This window comes from Olea europaea, unplaced genomic scaffold, assembly GCF_002742605.1.
Source record: "Olea europaea var. sylvestris unplaced genomic scaffold, O_europaea_v1 scaffold3015, whole genome shotgun sequence".
Taxonomy (NCBI): Eukaryota; Viridiplantae; Streptophyta; class Magnoliopsida; order Lamiales; family Oleaceae; genus Olea; species Olea europaea.
This window is the reverse complement of record NW_019248815.1, coordinates 4,542-30,125: the sequence shown is the minus strand read 5'-3', so window position 1 is coordinate 30,125 and position 25,584 is coordinate 4,542. Positions and strand designations below refer to the sequence as shown.

General features: G+C 34.4%; 2 protein-coding genes across 5 annotated transcripts; both read right to left on the bottom strand.

The window, feature by feature from the left end:
• Positions 1-11,082: 11,082 nt before the first annotated feature.
• Positions 11,083-15,566, bottom strand: LOC111384811 (probable glycerol-3-phosphate dehydrogenase [NAD(+)] 1, cytosolic). 2 transcript variants are annotated; one of them, XM_023009141.1, is made up of 6 exons: positions 15,387-15,566; positions 14,051-15,166; positions 12,882-13,103; positions 11,925-12,172; positions 11,666-11,805; positions 11,083-11,433 (listed from the first exon to the last, which is right to left on the bottom strand). In XM_023009141.1, exons 2-6 carry the CDS (start codon positions 14,706-14,708, stop codon positions 11,304-11,306), a joined length of 1,398 nt encoding a protein of 465 aa, XP_022864909.1. In that variant the 5' UTR covers positions 14,709-15,166; positions 15,387-15,566; the 3' UTR covers positions 11,083-11,303. The 2 variants fall into 2 exon arrangements, with proteins under 2 accessions (XP_022864909.1, XP_022864910.1); XM_023009142.1 differs by having other exon boundaries at positions 14,051-14,708.
• A 4,512-nt stretch (positions 15,567-20,078) lies between these two features.
• Positions 20,079-25,562, bottom strand: LOC111384813. 3 transcript variants are annotated; one of them, XM_023009144.1, is made up of 7 exons: positions 24,803-25,562; positions 24,552-24,620; positions 24,112-24,452; positions 23,725-23,901; positions 21,896-22,045; positions 21,605-21,787; positions 20,079-20,913 (listed from the first exon to the last, which is right to left on the bottom strand). In XM_023009144.1, the coding sequence occupies exons 1-7, from the start codon at positions 24,837-24,839 to the stop codon at positions 20,092-20,094; spliced, it is 1,779 nt and encodes a 592-aa protein (XP_022864912.1). In that variant the 5' UTR covers positions 24,840-25,562; the 3' UTR covers positions 20,079-20,091. The 3 variants fall into 3 exon arrangements, with proteins under 3 accessions (XP_022864912.1, XP_022864914.1, XP_022864913.1); XM_023009146.1 differs by having other exon boundaries at positions 21,932-22,045; XM_023009145.1 differs by having other exon boundaries at positions 24,552-24,614.
• Between the last annotated feature and the right edge of the window lie 22 nt (positions 25,563-25,584).

Here is a 25,584-nt window from a genome sequence, read left to right as displayed (position 1 = left end):
TGGTTCTCTGAAATTTCTGTTAATTTTCAGCTTTTCCGTTTAGATTTATTAAATTAACGTGTGTTACATAACTTAATATAATTTAGTTCTAAATTAGATTAATATATTGTGATTTATGATAATTTAGTTTATTGTGTAATAAACTAATATTATAAACCGGTATGAGAAAATCTGGTATTTAATCTTATTGTATGCGTAAAATTAAGTTTGTGCAAATCCGGTATACAATCTGTGCATATACGGTATATTGTATATATGGTAAGTGCAATTTGGGTATCTAAAATGCATATACGGTACCCGTAAATTCGGTATCATTCCACCAACATAATTTCCAACAGTTTCTCAACCTGCTCTTCGGCTTACATATAAGATTTTTGGGTTTTGTCCACCCATGCAGCCCTTTGACCCAGCAAAGACACTCATGGTTCGCACTTATTTCAACTCTTTGTACACCAAGTGCTTCTTTGACATGATATTGTTTGCGTGTTATTTTTAGGACTCTGGAAAGCTTTAAACGTTTGATATATTGCTGAAACGGTTGCATGCATAAAATCACTGCGTTCTTCTTTTTGCATAGATGACGAAAATGTTGAGTATTCTAGAGGTATTTGAATTAATTTTCACTTATCAGGATGTATATTAATAAATTGTACTCTAGCGTATGAAATATAGTTAGTTAGGCTTGATTTCTCCTCCAATGAAGATGGATTCTTCATTGTTGGGAATTGGTTAAGGGCCTATGCTTCTATGGTTTATAAGATCTGAATTCCATAACTAATGAATTTATTACTGTTATGTTTTAAAACTTAAAACATTAGGATTGATATTTCGAAAAACCATTAAAGAATTGCAGAAATTAAAGAAATTAACACAAGATATTTTTTGCCATTTTAAAATGGCCCGGATGTTCAGCTTTCCAACCTAATCACCCGTTGAGCATCTCTCACGAGATTAAGCTCTAGATCCACTAATAACGAACAAGAACAGTGTACAAAGGTACGAAGAAATTGGAAATTTCTTCAAGTTTTTTCTTGCCTCTTGACACAGCAACACAACACTGTTTTTACTCTCACAGATCGCACAAAACAACCATTTCTCTACACAAAGAACAACCTATTATCAATCACAAAGATCAATTTCATCTAACACAGCCAAACCCTAGTTTTCACTTAGAAAATGAAGGACAGAGAGAAAGACAGAGAGTAAGACGAAGAGACTCCAAAAGAATTCTCTAGAAATAGTCAATTAAAAGCCAAGACCCAGTGTGTAAGTATCCGTATTCATCTAAACAATCAGAGGGCAGGGACTTAACCGTGTGTACGGCTAATTTTAATTCTTGAAGAGGCGTATTATCAAAAACACATTTTTATCATACTTGAAATAACCACAGCAACCCGGTGGAGCATTTGGCCCAATTTACAGAGGCCCACGAGGCCAAGAATCATGTGAGGCAACCCACAAATTATTAACAATCTCCACCTTGCTGAACTGATTCTTATTCTTTACTAATGGATCTAGATACTACATCAACTTAAGTTCATTTGCTCGAAGTATCTGAAAAAAGAAAAAAAAATTAGTTAAACCTTATCAACAGAACTTATTACAAGTTCTAAATTTATCATATCATGTGACATTCAGAATTTTCAAACAATTCTTAAATTTATTTTAGAGGCAACACCTTAGTGCCCAAATCAGCAGGATTAAATTCTGTGGGAATTTTAACCAACTTGATCAAACATTTTTCTACCATATTTCGTACAAAATGAAATTTTATATCTACATGTTTAGTTCGATCATGATATACAGGATTTTTACTATGGTGTATGGCACTTTGATTATCTGTATATATACTAACAGAATTGTTTGCAAAACCAATTTCATTAATTAAGCCTCTCAGTCAAATGCTTTCTTTAACAGCATCACATGCTACAATGTATTCAGCTTCTGTAGAAGATAAGGCAACTAATTTTTGCAACTATGACTTCCAACTTATACAGCCATCACACAAAGTGAAAATGTAAGAAGAAGTAGATCTTCTTCTATCGAAGTCACCAGCAAAATTTGAGTCTGTATACCCTTTCAGTTTTATCTCTTCATTGCTCTTTTTGTACATTAATCCTAAATCAGATGATCCTTTCAAGTACCTTAACATCCATTTCATGGAAAGCTAATGTGTTTCACCAGGATTAGCCATAAACCTACTTAATACACTAATTCCATATGCTAGGTCAGGCCTGCTGCAAACCATGAGGTACATTATGGAACCTACTGTATTGGCATAAGGTATTTTCTCTATTCTCCTTAGTTCATCATCTGTTTTAGGTGATTGTTCATTTGACAACTTAAAATGATTAGCAATTGAAAGAGTGACAGGCTTACATTCTAACATAGAAAATTTTTCAAGAATTTTCTCCACATAGGACCCTTGTTTTAGTGTTAATATGTTGTTGTTCCTGTCCCTATCTATCTCCATTCCAAGGATTCTTTTAGCTTGTCTTAAATCTTTCACTTCGAATTCAGATTTTAACTTTGATTTAACAAATTCAATCTCAGTTTTATCATGACAAGCAAGCAACATATCATCAACATACAGTAGGAGATATATAGATTCAGCTCCACCTGAACCTTTGTAGAACAAACATGAATCATAATTGCTTTTCACAAAGCCTAAGGTTTGCACAAAAGAATTAAACTTTAAATACCATTGCCTAGGGGCTTGTTTAAGCCCATAAAGTGATTTCTTTAACAAGCAAACTTTATCTTATTTAGATTTTACTTCAAATCCTTCAGGTTGATTCATGTATATAGTCTCATCAAGGTCACCATTCAGAAATGTTGTTTTAACATCAAGTTGTTTTAATTCCCAGTTAAAGTGAGTAGTTAGAGCTAATAGGATTCTGATTGTAGTATATTTGGCAACTGGGGAAAATATTTCAATGCAATCCACTCCTTCCCTTTGAGTGAAACCTTTGGCCACTAGTATGGCCTTATACCTCTTATTTTCTGTATTTAAGTTTCCTTCTTTTATTTTAAAAATCCATATACGTCTATTTGGCAACTGAGGAAAATATTTCATTGTAATCCACTCCTTCCCTTTGAGTGAAACCTTTGGCCACTAGTCTGGCCTTATACCTCTTATTTTTTGTATTTAAGTCTCCTTCTTTTATTTTAAAAATCCATATACGTCTACAACCTTTTGATTTTTAGGTCTATTAACTAAAATCCAAGTTTTATTTTTAACAATTGAATCCATTTCCTCATTCATGGCTTCCTTCCAAAGTTTAGAATCATAACATTTAATGGCTTCATCAAAGGATGTAGGTTCTGAATTTAAAGAATCAAGAGCAGAAAATAGAGTGACAAATTCTTCACTATTAAACCTGCTGGAAGGAATTATGGCTCTTCTTTCCCTATCTCTAGTTAACTGGTAATCAGTAAGAGTATTATCTGATGTTTCAACTTCATTTTCAGATTCATCATGCTCATTACTTATTTCAGATTGAACAAGCTCCACCTCAAAATTATCATCTTGATTTACAGCATTCTGTGTTTCAGTTTCCATGATGGTTTGTTTAACAAGTGCATATTCAAGAATTTTAGGGTCTCCAGATTTGATACAAGGCATGTCATTTTTATTAAAGATTACATCTCTGCTTATTATGACTTTAAAACCATTTTCTTCTTTAACCCACAGCCTATAACCTTTGTTTCCTCCCCATATCCCAAGAAAACACATTTTTGGGATCTAGGCTCTAGTTTGCCTTCATTTTTATGAGAATAGGCAGCACATCCAAACACTTTGAGTTTGTTATAGTCAGTGTTTTTCCAGACCACAACTTTTCAGGGACTTGACAATCAATAGCACTGGATGGACTTCTATTTATTAGAAAAGTTGCAGTATTTAGGACTTCACTCCAAAAAAACTTAGGAAGACCAGAACTGTATAACATACATCTAACTTTTTCCAAAAGAGTCCTATTTATTCTCTCAGCAGCTCCATTTTGCTGGGGTGTGTATGTTACAGTTCTATGTCTAAGAATTCCAAATTCTTTACAAAATGAATTAAATTCAAAGTTACAAAATTCAAGTCCATTATTAGTCCTCAGTGCTTTGATTTTCTTGTTCGTTTGATTTTCAATCATAGACTTCCATTGTTTGAAAATCGAAAAAGTATCATACTTTTGTTTTAAGAGAAAAGTCCATATTTTTCTTGAAAAGTCATCTACTATCAGTAGATAAAACCTAAATCCACTAAGTGTATTTACTGATGCTGGATCCCACAGATTAGCATGTAAGTAATCCAAGATTGAAATGGATTTATGGATTCCAGTTTTAAAATGCAGTCTTTTCTGTTTTCCAACAGTACAATTTTAACAAAAGTCTAATTTTTCAATATTATCACTTCCAAAACATCCAAGTTTGTTTAAAATGATTAGACCTTTCTCTGAAATATGCCCCAATCTTTTATGCCAAATTAATGACTTATCAGAAACATGATTTAAGGCTGTGGTACAATGGCTTATTACTGGTTCAATAGAAATTGTATAGATGCCATTTATTTTTGAAGAGGAAATAACACATATGTTCCCTAAAGATAATCTCAGAAGACTCTTGTGTATAGTGATGTTGTATTTTTCATCCAATTCTCTCAGGAAGATTAGATTCCTTTTTAATTCAGGAACATCAATTTTATCTTCCCAATACCCTTAATTTGACAACTCATGTCATTGCCCATCTGAATTTGTCCTCCATTGAGATTGACAAACTCAAAAAACCACTCTTTAGTGGGGCACATATAGAAGGTACAACCAGAGTCTAAGACCCATTTTTTTGAATCCCTCCTTTGGGTGTTCACAAGAACAACCCCCTAAATATCAGGTTCATTATTGCATGCTACTGCTGCAGAACCATCAGTGTTGTTTTTATCTTTCATATCTGAGATTTTCTTAAAGCAATTATTTATTAAGTGTCTAGTTTTGCCGCAGTAATAGCATGTTCTGATCTAGTTCTTTGGTTTTACTTGATTTTTGTTCTTATCTCTATTTCTATTATTCTGAAATTTTCCTTTCTTGGTTGAATTAAAGTTGTACTGGATCTGTTTCTTATTTTGATTCAATTTCTCTTTCATATATAGCCCTTCATCAAACTTAGAGTCTTTTGACTCGGTTTTCATTTCAAGTTCCTTATTTCTAAGGGCTGCAGTTATGATATCTACTGTAAGAGTCTGCCCCCCATATTCTAAAGCATTTCTAATGTCTTTATATTTCTCACTGAGAGAGTTTAATAAGGCAACTACTTGTTGGTCACTAGAAATCTCCTCATCACAGTTATCTAAGTCCTGAATCAATTTAGTAAATTTATCTAAATTTTCTTCTAGGTCAGAAGAGGGATCGAATCTGAAATTGTAAAATTGCCTTAGGAAGTAACATTTATTAGGAATGGACTTAGTTAAGTAAAGAGTTCCTAATTTTGTCCATAGAGTCTCAGCAGAATTGGCTTCTACAGAAGTGGAAGCTTCTACAGAGACAATTTCTCCTACTTTTCTAATTACATTGTCTGATAGATGAAGAAAAATAGTACTCTATGCAATGTCATCTAATTCTTTCCTCCTATATGCACTAATTTCAACAGCCCGTGACCCATCAAGGGCTGCAGCACATCTTTGCTGCAGTAAGAGGGCTCTCATATCTCTGGCGCTAGAGAGTGAAATCTTCAGTGCCATTCCATATCTCTATGTCTAACTTATATGAAGTGGACATGATGACAAATATAATTGAATAGCATGCAATTATGCAATATACAGTATGAGTGATTCAGGTAAATAAGATAAACAACAAGACAATTTATTTTCTGAATTTAACTACCTTATTTGCAGGCTTCAAGATTAACTAGAACACTGTCTAAATGAAAAGAGGGGGTCCAGAATTATACCATGAAACTGAAATTTTAAGTGATCATACTTAAGCCAGGGAAGGAACCAGGTTGCACTGCACACTGTACAGATCAATGTATTTCTAGAATTCGGAGTCAACTCAGCAGGAACCGGATCGAGTCAGCTTAACTCGCCAAACTCAGTACGAGTCAGAACACCCAGTTGAAACTCAGTTGCAATTCAACTCAACTCGCCAAACTCAGTCTGAGTTAGGGCAACCAGTTGAACTCAATTATGAGTCAACTCAGAAAAATTCAAAAAAATAGAGGAGTAGAATTTGAGGATCGATTTTTTCAATTTCCTTTACAAAAAACCAACAGATTTGAACTAAAGAAGGGTTTCGAATCTTTAATCACCAGTTTTGTATGCAATCCAGTTAATAAGAAAGAATTTCAGAGTTTAAAAAAAACTTTTTAACAAAACATGAAACCTAGGGTTCCAAAAATGATAGATCTGAAATTCAAGAGAAGAAAAAAAAAATCAAGAAATCGGCTCCGATACCACTGTTATGTTTTAAAACTTAAAACATTAGGATCGATCTTTCCAAAAACCATTAAAGAACTGCAGAAATTAAAGAAATTAACACAAGATATGTTTTGTCCTTTTAAAAGGGCCCGGATGTTCGATTTTGCAACCTAATCACCCGTTAAGCATCTCTCACGAGATTAAGCTCTAGATCCACTAATAACGAACAAGAACAGTGTACAAATGTACAAAGAAATTGGAAATTTCTTCAAGTTTTTTCTTGCCTCTTGACATAACAACACAACACTGTTTTTACTCTCACAAATCGCACAAAACAACCATTTCTCTACACAAAGAACAGCCTATTATCAATCACAAAGATCAATTTCATCTAACACAGCCAAACCCTAGTTTTCACTCAGAAAATGAAGGACAGAGAGTAAGACGAAGAGACTCCAAAAGAATTCTCTAAAGATAGTCAATTAAAAGCCAAGACCCTGTGTGTAAGTATCCGTATTCATCCAAACAATCAGAGGGCAGGGACTTAGCCATGTGTACGGCTAATTTTAATTCTTCAAGATGCGTATTATCAAAAACACGTTTTTATCATACTTGAAATAACCACAGCAATCCGGTGGAGCATTTGGCCCAATTTACAGAGGCCCACAAGGCCAAGAATCATGTGAGGCAGCCCACAAATTATTAACAATTACTTCACTTAAAAATCCTTCCCTCCCACACGCTTCCCTTCATTTTTATTTTGTTGTGTGATTTGTGGTGGGTGGGGGTGTCAAAATAATAATGTTGATTGTGTTTTTCAGAAGATTAAGGCAAAAACAAACGCTTTAGTATTTGGTTGAATGTCGAGTGAGCGTTTCTGTACAAGTTTAACTTCTTATTTGGCAGGAATATATGGACTACAGAAAATATAGGTACTTAAGGCTCCATGGATCGTCCACGATAATGGATCGTCGAGACATGGTTAGGGACTTCCAGCATCGGTATTTGCTTAAATTTCTTGGTTTCTGGTCTTCTATAAGTGCATGTTTAATATGTAGTACTGGATAGGACTAAACTGCATGAGGATTAAAAAATTTCCCTCTTTTTCTTTTCCTTAGTAACATGCTCCATATAAAACATGCTATAAATGTGAGTTTTCTGCAAAATCACACCTGATTGTAGGAACGATATCTTTGTGTTCTTGCTGAGTACAAAAGCTGGTGGTCTGGGTATAAACTTGACAGCTGCACCGTCATATTTTATGAAAGTGATTGGAATCCAACTTTGGATTTACAGGCAATGGACAGAACTCATCGGCTGGGTCAAACTAAAGACATCAGTTTCATTCTCATTACTTGGACCTTTTCTTGAACTATAAGCATGTCAGTAGTTCTAAGCTGACTGTTTTGCCAGTTCATGTGTGCCCCCTTTGAGCACATTTGATTCTGTGAAAAATGAAATAGCTTTTGATAAGTAAACATTGATGGGATATGTACAAATTCTTTTGTTCTCTTATATTCTTATATAAGCTTCACTGTATATATTTTGTTTTTAGCCTTGTTTCTGTAATCACCATACATAATGAAAGCTTGTGGAGGCAGTTTTACATTTTAATTGTTAAAACGACTTGTTATGTGGAAGATTAATACGCAGTGGTACCATGTAGATTGTTAAACTAAACTGTGAAATGGTTTTAATTTTTGAAAAACTCCACAAGTTTGTCTCTTTTTTCCTTCTCTCTCTCTCTAAATTTCGCTCGTTATGCTGAATAATTTTTAATTTGACAGATCTTTTTTTTATACTACACACTATTTCGAAACTCATCTCTGTCAGAAGTGGATTTTCAATCACGCAGGTTTCTGTATTGGTGTTTTTGGGCCATGATTGAAAATCCACATCATATTTGTGTTATATCCTCCATCATCTTGGTGTTTATGGGCATTCTCGGTTCTGTTTCCTATATTCAGAAGTGGATTTTCAATCATGCAGGTTTCTGTCTATCGCTTGATTTGTTAAGAGACAGTCGAGGAAAAAATCTTGTAGAGAGCCAGTAAGAAAAACACAGTGCAGCAGCTTGTCATGACAGGTGGCCATGTTCAGGGTGACCTCTTGGCTCCAGAGGATGTAATATCTTTACTGATTGACGACGCTCAACAGGGGCATAAACTAAAAGAAGTTTCACAGCAGGTGTGCTCTAAATATCTTTTTTATTTATTTTTTTCTCCTAATTTTTAAAACACCTTATTCCTACTTGAGATTATGAGAGTTTGAATCTGGAAGTCGCAATGTTATACTAAAATAATTTGTGTCCCTCCAAAACCAGGCCAAAGATAGGCAGAAGAAGAAAGGAGGAACAAAGGGCATACGGATTGATGTGGAAGGTGATGCATCTTTGGAGGATCTTGCAAACCCTGAACGGGTACTGAACCTGAGCTTACTGATGCCAATAAAGAAAGTCCGACAGTAAGAAGGTGATAATTATTAGAGCAGCACTACACTGCCAGACAAAGGTTTTTACAGAGGCTCTACAAGCCTCTCACAGTGGAGGAGGTCAGCATTTTTTGTGCAATAATTATATGGGGCCGATGTGGGACCCACACTCACATGTGAGTGCCCTATGCACTACCTGTGAAAATCGACCCTGTACATCTGGTTTTATTTTAATTTTTACTGAAAAAATTCCCAGAAAAAAGTAACAAATGTAAGCATGTTTGGATTCAAGAAGACTGAAGTTGTTAATATAACTCTTACCTATTTTTAAGCTTGTCCAAACATTCTCTTCTCCGTTTCAAATTACTGCTTTGTTTGTTGTCATGGGATCCTATAACATTTTAACCAAACTAGATGACTCCTGAGTCCTGAGTATCATCAATTTTTCTGAGTAGGATGGAAATTGGAATACAATGTTCCAGAATCTGATACATACTTTGAAATGTATTTTCACCTAACGAGTATTTTAGTTTTTATTTCTTTTTACATATTTATGCTCTTTGGATTATACACCAACTGAGATCAATATACTTGATGAAATATTTCACTGGCAATGGACATTTTCTTGAATAGATAATTAGATTTGTCTGCATATCATGACATGTAAATAATATGCCTATCTTGTCTATCTGCAGAGGAAAACAGCCTCAGACAAGCGAACTCGACTGAAACCTAGGGCTCGAAAGAACTCCAAAAATGCTGACTCCTTATCTAGCAAAGTGCCAATGGACTATGAGCTGGACGATCTCTCTCGGCACATGGACATGACGCAACAAAGACCAAAGAGATTGAAGAGGCTGACAAAGAGCATAAATGAGAACATTGAACCTGCATTTATGGCTACCCCTAACCCTACCCCAGGACAGGTATAATAACTGCCTGGGCCCGAGCTGGGTGGTGGTCTCAGACCATGAGCTGCGGAGGATGCAACTCCGCGACTCATCAAGTGGGTGGCGATCATCTTCAACTTGTCTGTCGCAAGTGCTAATTCGGTTATGCATGGCAGCTGAAGAAGGGCGCGATGCCAATGTACAGTAGAGAATGGCTCTTAATACAGACTATTGTAGAATAAGTAATCAGCAGGCCTGTGCAAATTATTTTGTTTATATTTTGTTTCCAGATTCTATACCAGAAATATAGTGCTAATGTATATAGTTGGATATGTTAATAACCCATTTTTGTTGTAAAAGCAGCTGTATTAGATGACCAAAAAAATCTTAGTTAGAGATGCACCCAAGAACTTGGTGGTGGAAACTTATTTTTCTGGAAGAATGATTTGTCAAGACAAAAATTGATTAGTTCGGTTAAAAAATAAAAATAAAAATTGATGATGATGGATGCATATTGACAATAATGATACTATTTAGTCTTCACTGAGGTTACAGTTCTAGTCTAAATAGCCTTCACGTGGCATTAAATAATATGTGAAATTAAATAAGTCATTTCATTTCACCTTTCATTTAGTCTATTATCTAACGTCATCGAAGCTGGGGTTGCAACCTTAGTGGGGCTATTTATCATTACTCAATTGACAACCTTGTTGTCTTTAATGGATCTAGTTTTGTGAATACAGTATGGCCAATGTTAAAGAAAACAAAAAATAAAATTTGCCTACCATAAAAAGTCTCATCGAGCAATGTAATACCAAATATGTGTTGAGTGATAGAATTCGTAAGATATTGATTAATATGATTCAATATCATTGATATTAAACACTAGTTTAGGTGACAACTAAATCATATAAAATGATAGATTCACTTAAATATAAAGTCATGTAATATATTCAGTCCCTGTCTGAGACTCATTTTGGGTTAAAATGTGTTTTGAAATTGTGATTTTTTGAGAATATATTATAAAAAAATAAGGAAAATTTTTAAGTTTATGTGTAGAAGTGTTTTATAAGAGAATGTATGGTTGAAAATAAGTTATAAAATGAGGATTACCCACTTGGTTGGTCCACCCTGGAGTTGTCGTGGACCTGGCAGTAGGGGCCTGCATTCCCCGTGAGCTTGTATTTGAAAAATGAAAAAAGGGCTTCGCTGAACTAACCTAAAAGAATGCCGCACTACCTCAAAATGTTTCAACATGACTCGATTGAAAACTCTATATAATAGGCTAGGCTTATAAACATATTTACACAGTATCAGTGGCGAAGGGGCCCGAGGCAAAAGTTATCCAATTCAAGGGACATGAACTGAAACTATATGCAAATTTTATTTGGTGAAAAAAGATTAAAAACTTCAACCCACCCACCTTCACACAAAGAACATTGAATTATTGAAACCCCTAATAGAAAACAAGTGTTTCCTGTAGAGAATCAAACAGTACAAATCAAGCACAATTATAGATTTTCAGTTGACAGTTTACTTTTCACATGCTTATACATCCCTTATTTTTTCATCCACTAAATAGAAAATCAGTCAAGGCTGCCTCCAAGAAGTGAAGGCCTGTAGAAGGCATGGCTCTGTGCAATCTCAATTCGATCACGGGGATCATTCAGGTTCTCATCCCGTAGTGCTTGAAGAATGCCTCGCGTGCCTTGTTCCCTGTAGATTGATTCAATGCTCTGTAAGTAGAAATTCGAATTTTCCGATATTAAAAATGTCTTGCAATAATTGAATCCATAAGTTCTGTCAGTACTTAAATAACAATCTATTCTGGTGATTTTTTTTCCTCAATTCAACATCGAAAATTATTTCAAAAAAGTAGTTTGCTTTTGAAGGGCTCAAGTATACTTTTCTCTTAGATAAGAAAATATATAACGAGAAAAAAATGTACCTGGTAATTAGAATTTTATACAAAGTCTTTAAGATTGGACACAGCTCAACCGGGGCAACTGGCTTGTTTGCCTCAGGGTGCAATACATTTAAACTAGACTGGCTTAGAAGTTCATAAAATGCTCCAACTGCAGAAACTCCCTGGTTTTGGAAAAAGGGAAGAAATAATAATTTATTTTCTAATGTGATACCAGAATGAAAGAGTTCCAAGTATATCCATATAACAAATATGCTCAAATCATCTAGGAAAAGATATAAACCTGAATGGTTCCTTTTCCGCTGATGCTATCTCCCATATCAAGGCTCAGTTCTCCCTTGGCTATCATTTGACCATACCATGCATTACGACCTTTTAACAAGGTTACATACGTATCAGCAAGCAAAGGTCCTGCAAGCTTCTCGGGTTCTTCAGCCAACAAATGAGTAATGAATATCATCTCGGATGTGCAATGCGCAAAATATACTGATTTGCTTGTAGCACTTTCTTTTGTCAGAGCTGCTACCATTCCTGAGATCGTAGAGCAAACATCAGAAGTTGATGTTATGGATTAAATCCATATTCCTACTTTTGAGAGCAATCATCATGAAGAACAAGCAGAGCACATGCGACACAAGTTCACAATGATTTACTGAGAGCTATCCCACTCGCCCCAGCAGGGTTTCTATACAATGGATAGAAGAAATAAGGGGTTCTCCCCACACCTCTCTTGCACACAACCACAAAAAAAACCACCACCACTTATAAATCCTTTACGTAGTATGAGTATTAGGTCTATTCAAGGTAGAGGGGATAAGTGTACGGTATTAGACTCCATGCAGCACAACAATTGAAGCTTAAAGATTGTTTCTCAGCATGGAAGCATTCTTGGAAAGATACAAGAAAAAGATTGATAGCATAAATCACTTAAGTTTTTCTAGGATCATAAATTACAGTATGCCAACTTGCAACTTTCATTAATCTATTGTCAAGCATAAGTGATGTTGAACGTTTATCAACTTCAGCATCAGGGAAATCAAGCATGTCTAGGCATATTTTAGGAGTGTATAGGATGATTGATAAAACTTCATGCCAGTTCTCTCAAATTTTCAAATAATAAATAAATTTAAGAAATAAAGTGTCAAAGTTGCATGGAGAAAGTAAAAAGAAAAAATGAAAAAAAAAGAAAAAGAAACAAAGGATGAAAAAGAATTCAATATAAATAAGAGAGTAGAGTTACCAGCTCCAATGGCATAAACATTCTTCAGTCCTCCCATGACTTCATGAGTGACAAGGTCACTGTTGTCCCAAACAATGAAATGAGGTTGCCTTAAGAACTTAGCGAGCTGTATTCTCCATTTTCCGGCTCCACATACTCGAGCATTAGCATATTCCTTGTTATAGATCTCTGACGCAATATTTGGTCCACCAAGATAAAGAATATTCTCCATTGGTACTCTGGCTGCCAGGTAATATAATATAGTTAAGGAGCTGAAAGAATTAGGACGAGTAGACAATTTCTTTTAAATTAGATGCTTTGCTTTGTTCTATTTGATTTTCCTATTATTTAGAATTTGGGGAGACGTGGGGAAGACATGAAGTATGATTAGTAAGATGGAAAGGCGTAATATCCAACGCATTGAACTCTAAACAACATTTTCATAAGATAGTATTAGTCTAAGAATGCAGCAAAATGGCTTCGTTTGAGTAATATGCTATAATAGATAGATATCAAAGGTGCAGATTCCTGTGGTGGATATGACAGTAACCTTCTTTGTGATTTTACATGCCAATACGCAGGCAACCATCACTTACTCATAAATGAAAAAACACTCACTTAGCGAGACTGAGAAGAACCTCCATTTTAAAAGCTCTACTTGAAGAAGGTTGAGAATCCTTAATGCTTTAAGAACACAATCTAGTCTAAAGAAAATACATGCACGGAGAACAACTTTTATTATTCAACTGAATCAAAAGGCAACTTACATTATTCAGTTGAAAACATTATCAAAAGGTATTTCATGCCAGACATTTCTGGACATTATATTGCATACAAAAGATTTTAGTCTCTTGAACAAACATGGCATTGCAAGCAATATTATCATCTGCTGACATCCCATTAGGTTTGTCCTCTTTCTAATGAAGAATGAAAAGAAGCAACGCAACTATATAATCTGGTTATTTTCATCCGAGCTTCTAATTATATTATAAATAGACTAGTTAATTTCATTAGTTCCTAATTTTTCTCCTTTTTTCCCCTTAAGTTCACAGACAATTGACAACCCCCATGTATCTTGTGAAGGCAGCCCGAACTCGAAATTGAAACAAGCAAGTGTACAAATTGCTATCAGAATGTATTATCTAAAATGCTATGGACAAAATAAGCTAAAATGGAAAAGTAAGCCGTACTTGCCCGATTAATCATCTGCGTAGGAGTAATGATACGAGGAATGGGGTCGAGTTCAGCCTCTATGCCCTTCGCCAATGATATGATGATCGGCATGGTGATTCTCTCTTTCCAGTACTTGCTAATCTCTTCAAAAACTTCGCGTGTTTCAGTTGAAGGCAATCCATTAATTACAATATCAGCATCCCAAACAGCCTCCTGCAAATTAGTCACAACCTTCAAAGGAGATAGTGGCGTATCAATCATGTTCAGGCAGAATCCATCTTTCAAAATCTCATCCGCATAAAGTGTACGATCACCCAATCGCGCCTCAACATACTTCAGATATGCACAGCGCCTGATCAACCTTCTCAATACATCTTCCCGGGAATTGATCACTTCAAATAAATGTTCTGCTGTGGCTCTATCAACAGCTCGTCCTGGCCTTCTCCATATTCTAATCTGAACCTTATCTCGAAATTGACCATAGCTGTCTTGAAGCAAAGCTGCAAACACACTTCCCCATGCACCAGCTCCTACACCAACAATCTTCAACAGATCACCATCGGCCTTGCCTAGTAATCTACGAAATTCATTGAGCTTCTCTTCCGTACCGTTGTGGTTCTGTATAGCCCCATTCAAATATGATTCACTGCTCGTTACCTCAATACTGCCCACCATCTTTTTCCAAGTAAAATCAAAACCAAGAATTAACGAATTAAACTCCGAATAGCTAAACCTTTCTAAAGAATCTACTCACTTTTCAGACGAAAAATTTCCTAAACGAAGCAGGGCTCTTGAGTCTTGAAACAACTTGCCCTCTGTCTTTACTTCAATTTTCTTAAACTAGATTCAAATAATTCACCCTTTTATACACAAATGGGCATGTATATGTAGTTTTCTCACTTCAAAAAGAAAAGCTCAAAATTTCCCAACTGCCGATTTCTTTTACGAGTTGCTTTCTCAATCATATACTCTAGTTTATCAACAATGTACCCTTAATTCCACTTCCCAGATACTTAGGGCAGCCACAGAGCTGAATGTTTATTAACGCAAATTTCACCTACATCTGAACTAAATTTTTGATTTCTATCCACCCAGAATTCTAAATCCCTCAATCCATTCTCTTTCTTAATTCCCTAAATTAATATAAAAAAGACAAAACACAACAGATATGATCGATCAGATTATTATATTATAAATAAGAGATCAAGCTTGGTTTTTGGTTTACAGTCTATTGAAATTAAGTATATTTAGAAATAAATACAAGAAACATTGTAAATTCCGCCAGAGTTTGTTCATCTACCAAGCAGATAAATCATCAATAAAGAAAGAAAAGAAAAATTCAACAACTCAAACCTTTACGTGTCGGTTAGTACAAAGCAAAAGTCAAAACTCCAAAATCCCATAAAAAAATTTCAAATATTTGAGTCTGCATTCTAGTTTCACACGAAGAATCAAGTACAAATCACTGGAAAAAGACCCACAAAAGCATGAGAATTGCATGCATATGTGAAATTAGATCAGCTCAAAGTGATTTTTTTTATTTTTTATTATTATTATTTTATTTTTTTTGTGGGTCACGGAAATTCCAAATTTTTTGACCCTTCACGTACGATATTCATTGAGCAGTTATAAATGCATACAATGTAGTGCGAGAAAGCTAGATAGAGACAGCATTGATTGACGCAGCTGAATTGGAAAGGGTGCTAGCATTAAAGGTTTTCGATAGGGTGCCAACTCCCCCAGCGGCTATTATTATTATTTTTATTTTTATTTTTAATTTTTTTTAACGAGGTGTCTCAGCTTGCGCCAGACTATATCCTCGTCCTAGAATCTCCGGCCCCTAGCTGCTCAGGGAGGTAAATCGCAGGATGTGTCCTTGTTGATTCCCAGGTCCCCACGTGGCTTTTACTCCTTCTCCAAAGGGAGCCTCCTCCATGGTGATTAATCCACCAATAATTCCTCCTTTATTGGATCAAAAGTTCTCACCAGGAATCGAACTCCCCACGCTTGATTTCAGAGCCCCCCAATGTGATTGTTCCATCAACTTGGATGTGCCCTGGGGGGCTCCCCCAGCGGCTATTAATTTGGACGTGAGCTGGTCACCTTAGAGCTTGTTTGGCTATTTGGTTTAAAAAAGTAAAGGTTATTTAAAGAAAAGTACATGTTTAATTAACGTTATTTAAAGGAAAGTAGAAATTTATTTATGACAAAACATATTATAGAAAGCTCATAATTTAAAGGGAAATTTACAAAATACATTCATTCCTAGGTTGTAATTACACTATACAAGTATTTCATAAACTTACATTTTTCATAATGGTTTACAAAAGACACAATTTGCTAAAATTTTTACAAATATATCGTTATAAATAATCAAATGGACAAAATTACTCCAAACTGAAATAACAAATATATAGTACATTCAATTTATGATTTTTTTTATTAAAAAATTATATATTTTTATATAAAATTTCCTAAACTATAACGTCAAATCAATAAAATATTAAAAAATTAAGTAAATATTTGACTCTTCCAACATTTTAAAAAAATATATATGTATAAAAATTCTCAATTGTTATGTTTTAATATAATTAACAAAAAACTGTTCAATGAGTAAAAATTAAAAATAATCAATTATAATAAATTTTTTTCTTTTATATTAGATGTTATTTTGTAGCTAAAATCAATTTCTTATTCGTTTTAAGTTGAGGTAATATTGCAACTTAAAAATTATTAAGAACATATGTCTAGTTTTATTAATATCTATTATGGACGAAAATTTTCTTTTCTACGAGAATAATCTATAAATATAATTAATAAAAATATATCATATGATGTTAAAAATGAAAATGATAAAAAAATTATGTATATGACGCAATGAGAGGACTCGACTAAATGTTAATTTATGGAGAGAAATACATGAGAAAGAATAAAAAAAATTACTTATTTGATGAAAATGAAATTGAAATTGATTTTGTGGAGAATAAAAAAATAGTTAAAAATTGATAGAAAAAGCGTTACATGGTGTATGACTAAGAGTGTTATCTGTTATTTCAATTATTAATATTTTGATTTATTTAACTACTTTGCATGAAAAAATTATATATATATTTTTTAAACAAAAATTACTTCTTCTTCTTCTTCCTTTTTTTTATTATTATTATTATCATACTTAAAAACGTAGTACGTAAATTATAAATTCAAAAAATGTGGTATATAAAGTATGCAATTATAGGATCTAATCTAAATTATTGGCTTATATATTTTGTTGAATCTTACTTGAAGTACAGGGACCTATTTCCCTGCCAGGATACACACATAGTGAGGTCCACTATTAAGTGAGGGACTGACAAGCCCCCGTGAAATTAATCCCTAGTTATAGTGCCTCTTTTCTGACAATTTAGATTAGTGGTCTAATCCTAATGTAGAGCGGTTAATTGTAGCCAAATCCTTGAATTATGTCCGTATAAAAAAATTGGTAACAAAAAGTTTTTGCCTCAAGTTTTAATTATTGTTGTGTTAGATTTTACCCATACAGACAATAATTGTAATAATAAGGATAACGATAAGATAGACACCCAAATACTTGTGTGCAATGCGATTATCGTGAAAAACTCTACCGATCCTATTTTGGACAATGATAACCCGTCTTTAAATCTTTCCTTTTTCCAATCTACTTTCGTTCAGGTACAACTTGCTATGTGATGGGACCAAATGTGATTTCTAGCACGTTTGTAATTGTTGTATGTTGCAACTGGTGATTGTAAAGAGGATTAAATACTTTCTATTTTGAAAATAATATTTCGTTATGCTCTGATCGTGAATAAGTGTATGAGACATTATGTACATAGCATTTTATGTACAAAACACATATTTCAAGTGATTTGATCGTGAAATTCGTATAACTTGTTCGTAAAAAACATGTATTTCAAGTGTGTTCAAAATCGTTTAGTTTTACAATATTAGGCCTTGGTCAAAAATAATTTGAACAAACAAAGTCAGATTAATGACACATTTCTAGACGGAAGGAAAAGAACTCGATCCGAGTCACCAAACTAAAAATAGTGAAGATGAGCTTTCTACCATCTACTACTCTTTCAAGAATGTTAAAACAAACAAAATACTTTCCTTTTTCCATTGGGAAATTAGCACAAACAGTCTCAAACTTTTGCTCAAAATGTAGTTTTTATCGAAATTTTCAATCGTGACGCAAATGCTTTCAAACCTTTTAGACGGAATCCATCCAAAAAGAAGAGTTAGTTTTGCATGTATAACATTCTGTTTTTATTTCAAGGAGGGTAATTTCATCAAATGACTCTCTCCCAAGAAGCCCGGAGTTTGGCCCACTTTACACCTCTGCTTGACTTGAGCTATGAAAGAGGTCAAACAGCTCACCATAAGGAATGCAGTGCTCTGTAATCTCTACATCCAAGCACTGGAGGAGGGAAATTCTAAGTGAGATATGGTAGTTAGCAATAACTAGAGATGTCAATCGGGCTCGTCGACTCGGGCCAAGTCCCATTTTTGGGACATGGGCTTTGCCCAAGCCGGCCCACTAGCCCTTATTTTAAAAAAAAAAATTATGGCAGTAATTAAAATGCTGCCTTTTAAGGCAACAGCTTACTTAAAAAATAAAAATAAAAAGAGAGTGAGGGGGAAAAATGGGCCGGCCAGGCTCAGCTCGGCTCGGAAAGGGCCAAGTCGAAAGCTCGGGTAGAGCCTAAAATTTTTGAGCGAGCTTTTGCTCGGCCCGGCTCGAGCCCCAAAAAAAGCTCGACAATTTTCATCGAATCGAGCTCGAGCCTCAAGTTTTAACTCGCAAGCCAGCTCGACTCAACTCATTGACAACCCTAGCAACAGTTATACTAGAGAAATGTAAGCGAGTAGGTAGGAGTGCCACTACACAGTAAAAACACACTGAAAACGAAGAAATAAAAGAAGGATCAAGCTTGTTGTACACCATGCTAAAGTCCCCTCACACATGAGGGGGCCTACCATTAATGAAAAATTGATGGGCCCCCTCGTGTAAGTGGACTGTACAAACATGGTGTACAACCACCTTAACCCATAAAAAAAAAAAGGAATAAAGAGATGAGGAAGTACACAATTTAAAGACAAACTAAGACTTTGTTTGTCTATCATTTTACCACATTATTTTTTCTATAGTATTCATTTTTAATCACATTCTTCATTAAAATAATATTACATGTAAATCAAAGACTATTCCTTCTTTTTTAACCACACATTTTCAACATCAATCACTATTCCATAATATATTATTCACAAATAATGGGGGCACAAACACCCCCTAAAGACCACGAAAACCGGGCATCAACTATGATCATCCATGCTAAGATGGTAATCTAGGAAAAAGTTCGCCTCAAATATTAATACTACAGTGTCTGTGTACCGAGGAAATGTGTATTTTTAATTCTACCGTTACATCGATACTTACCCTGGTGAATCCAAGATCACTGAGGCACAAACTATTGAATCAAACATTTATTTACAACAAAAATCTTATGACTTTAAGCCCAGAAGTGAGAGCCCTTGACATTTAGTAATATTTTCTATTTTTTTTCCTTCAAATCTATGATTTGTCTACACAGCCGGTATGAAACCTATCAGTCATCTTTAGAAGCGATGAAGTTTTTCTTTTCGATTTATAGCTAGCCCATATCATATCTGAGGGCCAAGTTTCCTCTCTTTTCATTGACTTTTTCTCTGCAAGACAAATTTAAACATGCTTAATATAGAAATAGAATGTATTCAAACGGATGGAAAGAACTAAAACCATGTCTGGCTAATCTTAAAATGTTAACTTATAAGAAAATAAGCAAGTTTAAAACAAATAACTAATTATTCATCAAATTTCGAAATAACTGGCTTGTTCTCACAGAAAGGGAAGAATTACTTTCAAAAAATTAACTTTTTTTAACTTAAAAGTAAGAAAAATAAGTTATCCAAAACTCCAGAAAAGTAACTTTTATGTTTATTCAAGCTTTGGCAAACATGATCAAGAAGATCACTGTAACATGCACCCACCTGTATCCTGTAGTTACAGTCCAAGACCTTCACGCAGTTCGTCCTTCCGAAGTTTATAGTACAGTGGCAACTTTTGACTCTTCGCAATGACCCTGAGATCTTTCACTGTCAAATCCTTCACATTCTTGATAGACGAAGCTGGAAGAGAGAGCGATTTTACATCCTGACCAACCATTGTTCGATCTGACTTATTATCATGCAAATTTTCTAACTTAAAGGGAACAATTCTGAGCTCTTTATTCTCGACTTGGGAGCTCAAAGATAATTTCTTTTTCTTTTGTAGTCGGGATACTGAACTAGTGCTGACTTCTGAACAAACACCTAACTGGTTACTGCCAATATTTTCAGAGATTTCAATTTTTTGCTGACTCTTAAATTTGTCTGTGGATGATGATTTAAAATCTATTTCTTCCGTAAGACACGGTTCTTGAAAAATTACAAGCTCCTGACAGTACCTCTCTGTTGTTTGAACTTCTGGGTCCGACATTAAGTTAAATTTCGCCTGCTTCATGTCAACCTCCTCAATTTTCAATACTTCTTTAGCTTGAGGTTTTTGTTTTACCTTCATCTGTGGCTTGCTCGCACATTTTCTTTTGCGATTGCTCAACTCAAGAAGTATGCCCGAAATGGTAAGTTCAGTTGCAGTAGCCCGAGCCTCCGTTATTTTTGTTCTTCCACAAACATTCGTCCGTTTCCTTTCTCTCTGCAACTGAATTCTGGAGCCAATCTTTTTCGTGTCAGCAACTTCTTGCCTCCTTGCTTTTTGTATACTACTGGAATCTTCAGTTACTTGTTTCTTAACATCTAACTGGGTATCCAAGATTGTATCTGCAGGCTGATAAATATCTCAAATAAGCGCTGCTGACAAAATAATTATCATCGTTTAGCTTTTAGACATTCTGTGAATAAGCTTGAGTCTCGGATTTAAATTATGCAAAAAGCCTTTCTCGCTATCAAAAATATATATATATATGAATAAATTGCATCTTACAGGATTTAAATCTATAGTACACCAAAGATTTAGAAGACCTCTGTTATATCCACCATGAATCTTTATTGTGGGACGATGTAAATTTACCTATAAGCCATATGATTAATGGAAAATGCTCAAATAAGTTACTCGTAGAGGTTGCATATATTGAATGTGTTTTCTTCGAGTACAAACTGGTCTCAGACAAATGAAATTATATTACCATGTACCATGTCAACAATCTTATTCTGGCTTTTCAGGCATAAAAGTAAAACATGAAAATTCAATGTAGAACTTCAAATTGTAATTTGTAAGCCATAATTATGAATTCGCATCTTGTGAATGATTGAAGGTGCTCAAATAAGGTGGTCATTTAGTACATATATTTACCACTTTTGCTTTATGAACAAAAACTAGACCAGGACAAACCAGATGTATAATGTCAAAAAATTGAAAAAACATGAAAAGTTGAGATCTTACAAGGAGCAATACTACTTATCTAAGTATGATACTTGAGCACTGGCTTGAAGTTAAGCAGTGGGAGAGTTTCTTGTACCTTAACTGTTTCAGCAAGTTTTGTTTCCATTCCTTGTGAGTCTAGAGACGAAATTAACACTTCACTTTTATCAGTAAAACTACATTGAATGAATTCTATGTTTATGTTTCTCTTCTTTTTGCTTCCCTTTGAACCAGCTTTTTCTTCACAAGTACTTGCACTCGAATCTTTTACCAATGCATTCTGCAGTTGTACATTTTTAGGGGGTCAGAACGCAAGTGAGGTGAAGAATTTAATCTTAAATATTCATATTGCGAAACATATACACAGTGAGCATATTTTGATATATACCTTTTCTGATTTGGAGGGATTTGTTTTCTTCCTTACCTTATCAGGAGAAGAACTCAGCTTTTGTGTTTCCGACTGTCCATTTAATTCGTTTATATTTTTCTCAGTTGCATATGTATGGGCATTCAAAATGGAACTCACAGCATCTTCCTCCTATTCAACAGTCGAGGGAAGGAGTGAAATAATGTACACACAGCAAAAGACAATAATCTCGCATGGTAAGAAAAATTCAATCCAACAACGGAAATGTCATGTGCCAGGCAGTTAAGCTACATTCTCAAACACTAAGAGCATGTTTGGTTCGGCATAAAAAGTTTACTTAGTAAACTTACTTAAGTAAATAAGTTTGTCTTAAATTAAATAATTTTTATTTGTTAAAGTTGGAAATCAGTATGTTACTTTCGTAGTAATATAAGAGCTACTCCAAGAGAAAATAATATTTTTTATTCAAAAGTAAGAAAAAGTGAGTTACCCTGACATGTTGGAAGCAAAAGGATTTATTTTTAAGCTTAGCAAATCATGTTGTCAACTGGCTTTCTGATGATCGTAAAATATACAAAAAAATCTTGGTACCTTGTCCCTTGTCTCTACGTATGCTTCTTGTTCAAGTTTCGCGGGTAAAGGTCTAATAATCTTTTCTGGGACTTCTATGGAACAGCCTACTAACTTTGAAGTGCTCAATGTCTTCTCCTCTGAAATTCTGGTTGCTAGTTTCTTAGAAATTGATTTCTGGGTAGTGGTATTTTAAGGCATTACTCTTAGCATATCAGATTTTTTTAATCACAGACAGTTTATTAAAACTAACAAATTCATCACTCGACAAAATGATCAAAGGTAAGGAACAAGTTATGCAACATTATCCAACAGCAACAGATCTGACTAGAGGTCGGCTTCAAGAATATATTTTGAGCCATTACCAAAAGATTCAACAAAATAAAATCTTTTTCAACTATATCTGTCATATTAATTCATTCTACTTCTCCCTTTTCTAACCTATTATATTAGTATCATATTGCTCTTGTGAGTGGAAATGTCTTTACATGACATACTGAAACCATCTAAGTTGTCATCCCTTATTTTATCCTCAATTGGTGGTATCGGCTTGTCAATATATTCCCCATTTCTTATTTTCACTATTGCCCTCATATAGCCACACATCTTTCTTAACATCCTCGTATTTTGCACATTAATGTTATGGATATTTCATGCTTCAATGTCCCAACATTCACTATCATAAATCATAGCTGGTGAAATGCATAGAACTTGGCTTTCAACTTGGTCTGTATTTTCCAATCACATAGAATCCCTATAAGTTTCCATTTGTCCAAACCACCCTAATTTTACGCATTACATCCTCTTCAAATCCTCCTTCCATGTTATAATCAAACATAAATATCTAAAACAATCACTATTCTGAAAACATGATCCTCTATTGCGAACCCCCCATTTTCCTTTCTCATTCTATGACTAAAAGAATATTCTATGTATTTTGTCTTAGTAAACCTAAGAAAATACATGGAGTTTATTGGTTTAAAAGGATGGTAAAGAGAAGTTAATTAAGAAGTTCATCTGATAAATTCAACTAGGCATTATTGCATAAGGTATTAGAGGAGAGATTGAAGAAAACGACAATGACAAAGGCATTTATTAAAAATAGATGAAAGAACAAGGAACAGATTGTGACCGAAAACAACGAAAAACCACATTTTTGGACACATCTCAAATGGTGTATCTTCTTGTCAAGATCTTCACCATGCTTTTGGTAGTGATTAACAAATGGACACGCATCATTCATGTGAAAAAAGGGCGGGAAGTAGGTGATATGAAGTTACAGCTTTAGGATGCTTTATCCTCCTCAATTCAGGGTCTTCAGATGGACCTTGGTACTTAGTCTTTTTCATCCGAGTGAAGCCTTTTTTTGCTTTCAACTTTCTATGTTCGGAACAGCACATCGATATTCTAATTTCATCTGCGGGTTTGATGGACCTCCGAATAATACTGATTCCTGTCTGTTCATCATAGAAAGTCAGGTCATAAGTAGATAAGTTAATACAGCCACCATCTCCCCTAAATTATAGGAAAAGAAGAGGAGGAAGAACATATTAAACCAAATGAAGGTTTCTTAGCATGGGAGACTCGAAGGAAATCTGATTGATTTTTTTTATTTTTTTATTTTTCAATGAAAATAAGCAGAAAAATATGAAAGTTCTGAACTCTACCTGATTTTTTTCCAGTAGAAAGCAATTGTCCCATAAAGACTTCAAAATATCATGCAATCTCTCAACCGGTTTCTTATTTTTCAGTAACTCGACACCAAAGATATGCTCATCTCCTGAAATTTCTTTCTTCAAGGTCAACATTGAAATATTGAGATGATCAATCTTTTCTTTCAAAGTGGCAGAGCATAGGTCACACCAGTCTTTATCACTCCAAGTCAGTTTGCTCTGAAGTATCACTACATCTCCTTCAAGTTCCATTATTTCTTCATTTGCCTTGTTTACCAATATCCTTAGAACTTGTATGCAAGATTTTTCATTCAACTCATCTTCTTCAATTGCATCTTTTAGCAAAGAAAAAAAAAAGAACGAAGAGTAGAGTGAATACGGACTCAAAAGAATAAAGCATGTTAAAGTCAAAAGGCTAAAACAAACTAGCTTACCATGCCCATAACCAAAATAAAAATCACTGTGCCAGTAGTCGTCAATATAATAGTTGTTTTCATCTGCAACTGAGAAACAAGAAATGATTTACGTAATAAAAAAATGCAAATGGTCTAAGGAAGAGGTAGAATATAGATATCATTTAACATCTCAACCTCTCTCCAGGAAACTTTTTCATCAGAAAAACCATTATGGACAAATTATGGACAACTTAATCATGATATGTGCTTAGGAAACAACAATACAGAACCTTGATCATCTGATGGATCCCAAAGAGCAAAATCCATAACTTCAGAAAACTTCAGCCTGAAATGTAAAGATGAAATCTCTCACAACCATATATCTGTTCAGTAAGTATATGGAAAAATGTCCATTGTGCATATATTTCAAGGATATATCACAATCATGGCTCATGAGTCGTGATAGCTACACAAACAGGACGTGCTCCATTAATTGTGGTCTAGTGTTCACCATCGCCTCTGTAACCAGTTCTCTACGAGTTCTTTTCCAGTATGTACTTACTCCAATTTTCAAAATAAGAAGTACCACATGTCAGCAAAAGGTTAGGAAATAAACTGTGAAACAGAGAATCTAAGCACCAGGAGAGGTCTGAGGACCCAGAAAGTAAGAAAAAGGAAAAGTGAGTCAAAATCAAGTCATATCTCCAACAAAACAATTCCATTGTTTTATCATTGCTACAATTACATAATATGTGCTGTGATATATAAACTCCTCTCCATTTAAATCCCTCAAAATCAACAATTCAGAACATACTCTGATCTAAATTGCACGATTGATAACAGGATTTTTTAGACAAGATAACTGGGGGAAATAAGCACGAGTTCAAAAGAGAACAACAATCTAAAATAAAAATTAGGAAAATAGAAGAAACATATAATCCAAAATCAGAAACTGAATTGTCCTCATACTCCTTTTCAAAATTTTTTTCTTTTTCTTTTGAAGCCTGAAAGAATCCGGAAGCACATAATTTCACCTTCGCAGAAATTTTAATAATTTGTGACGATGTTTATA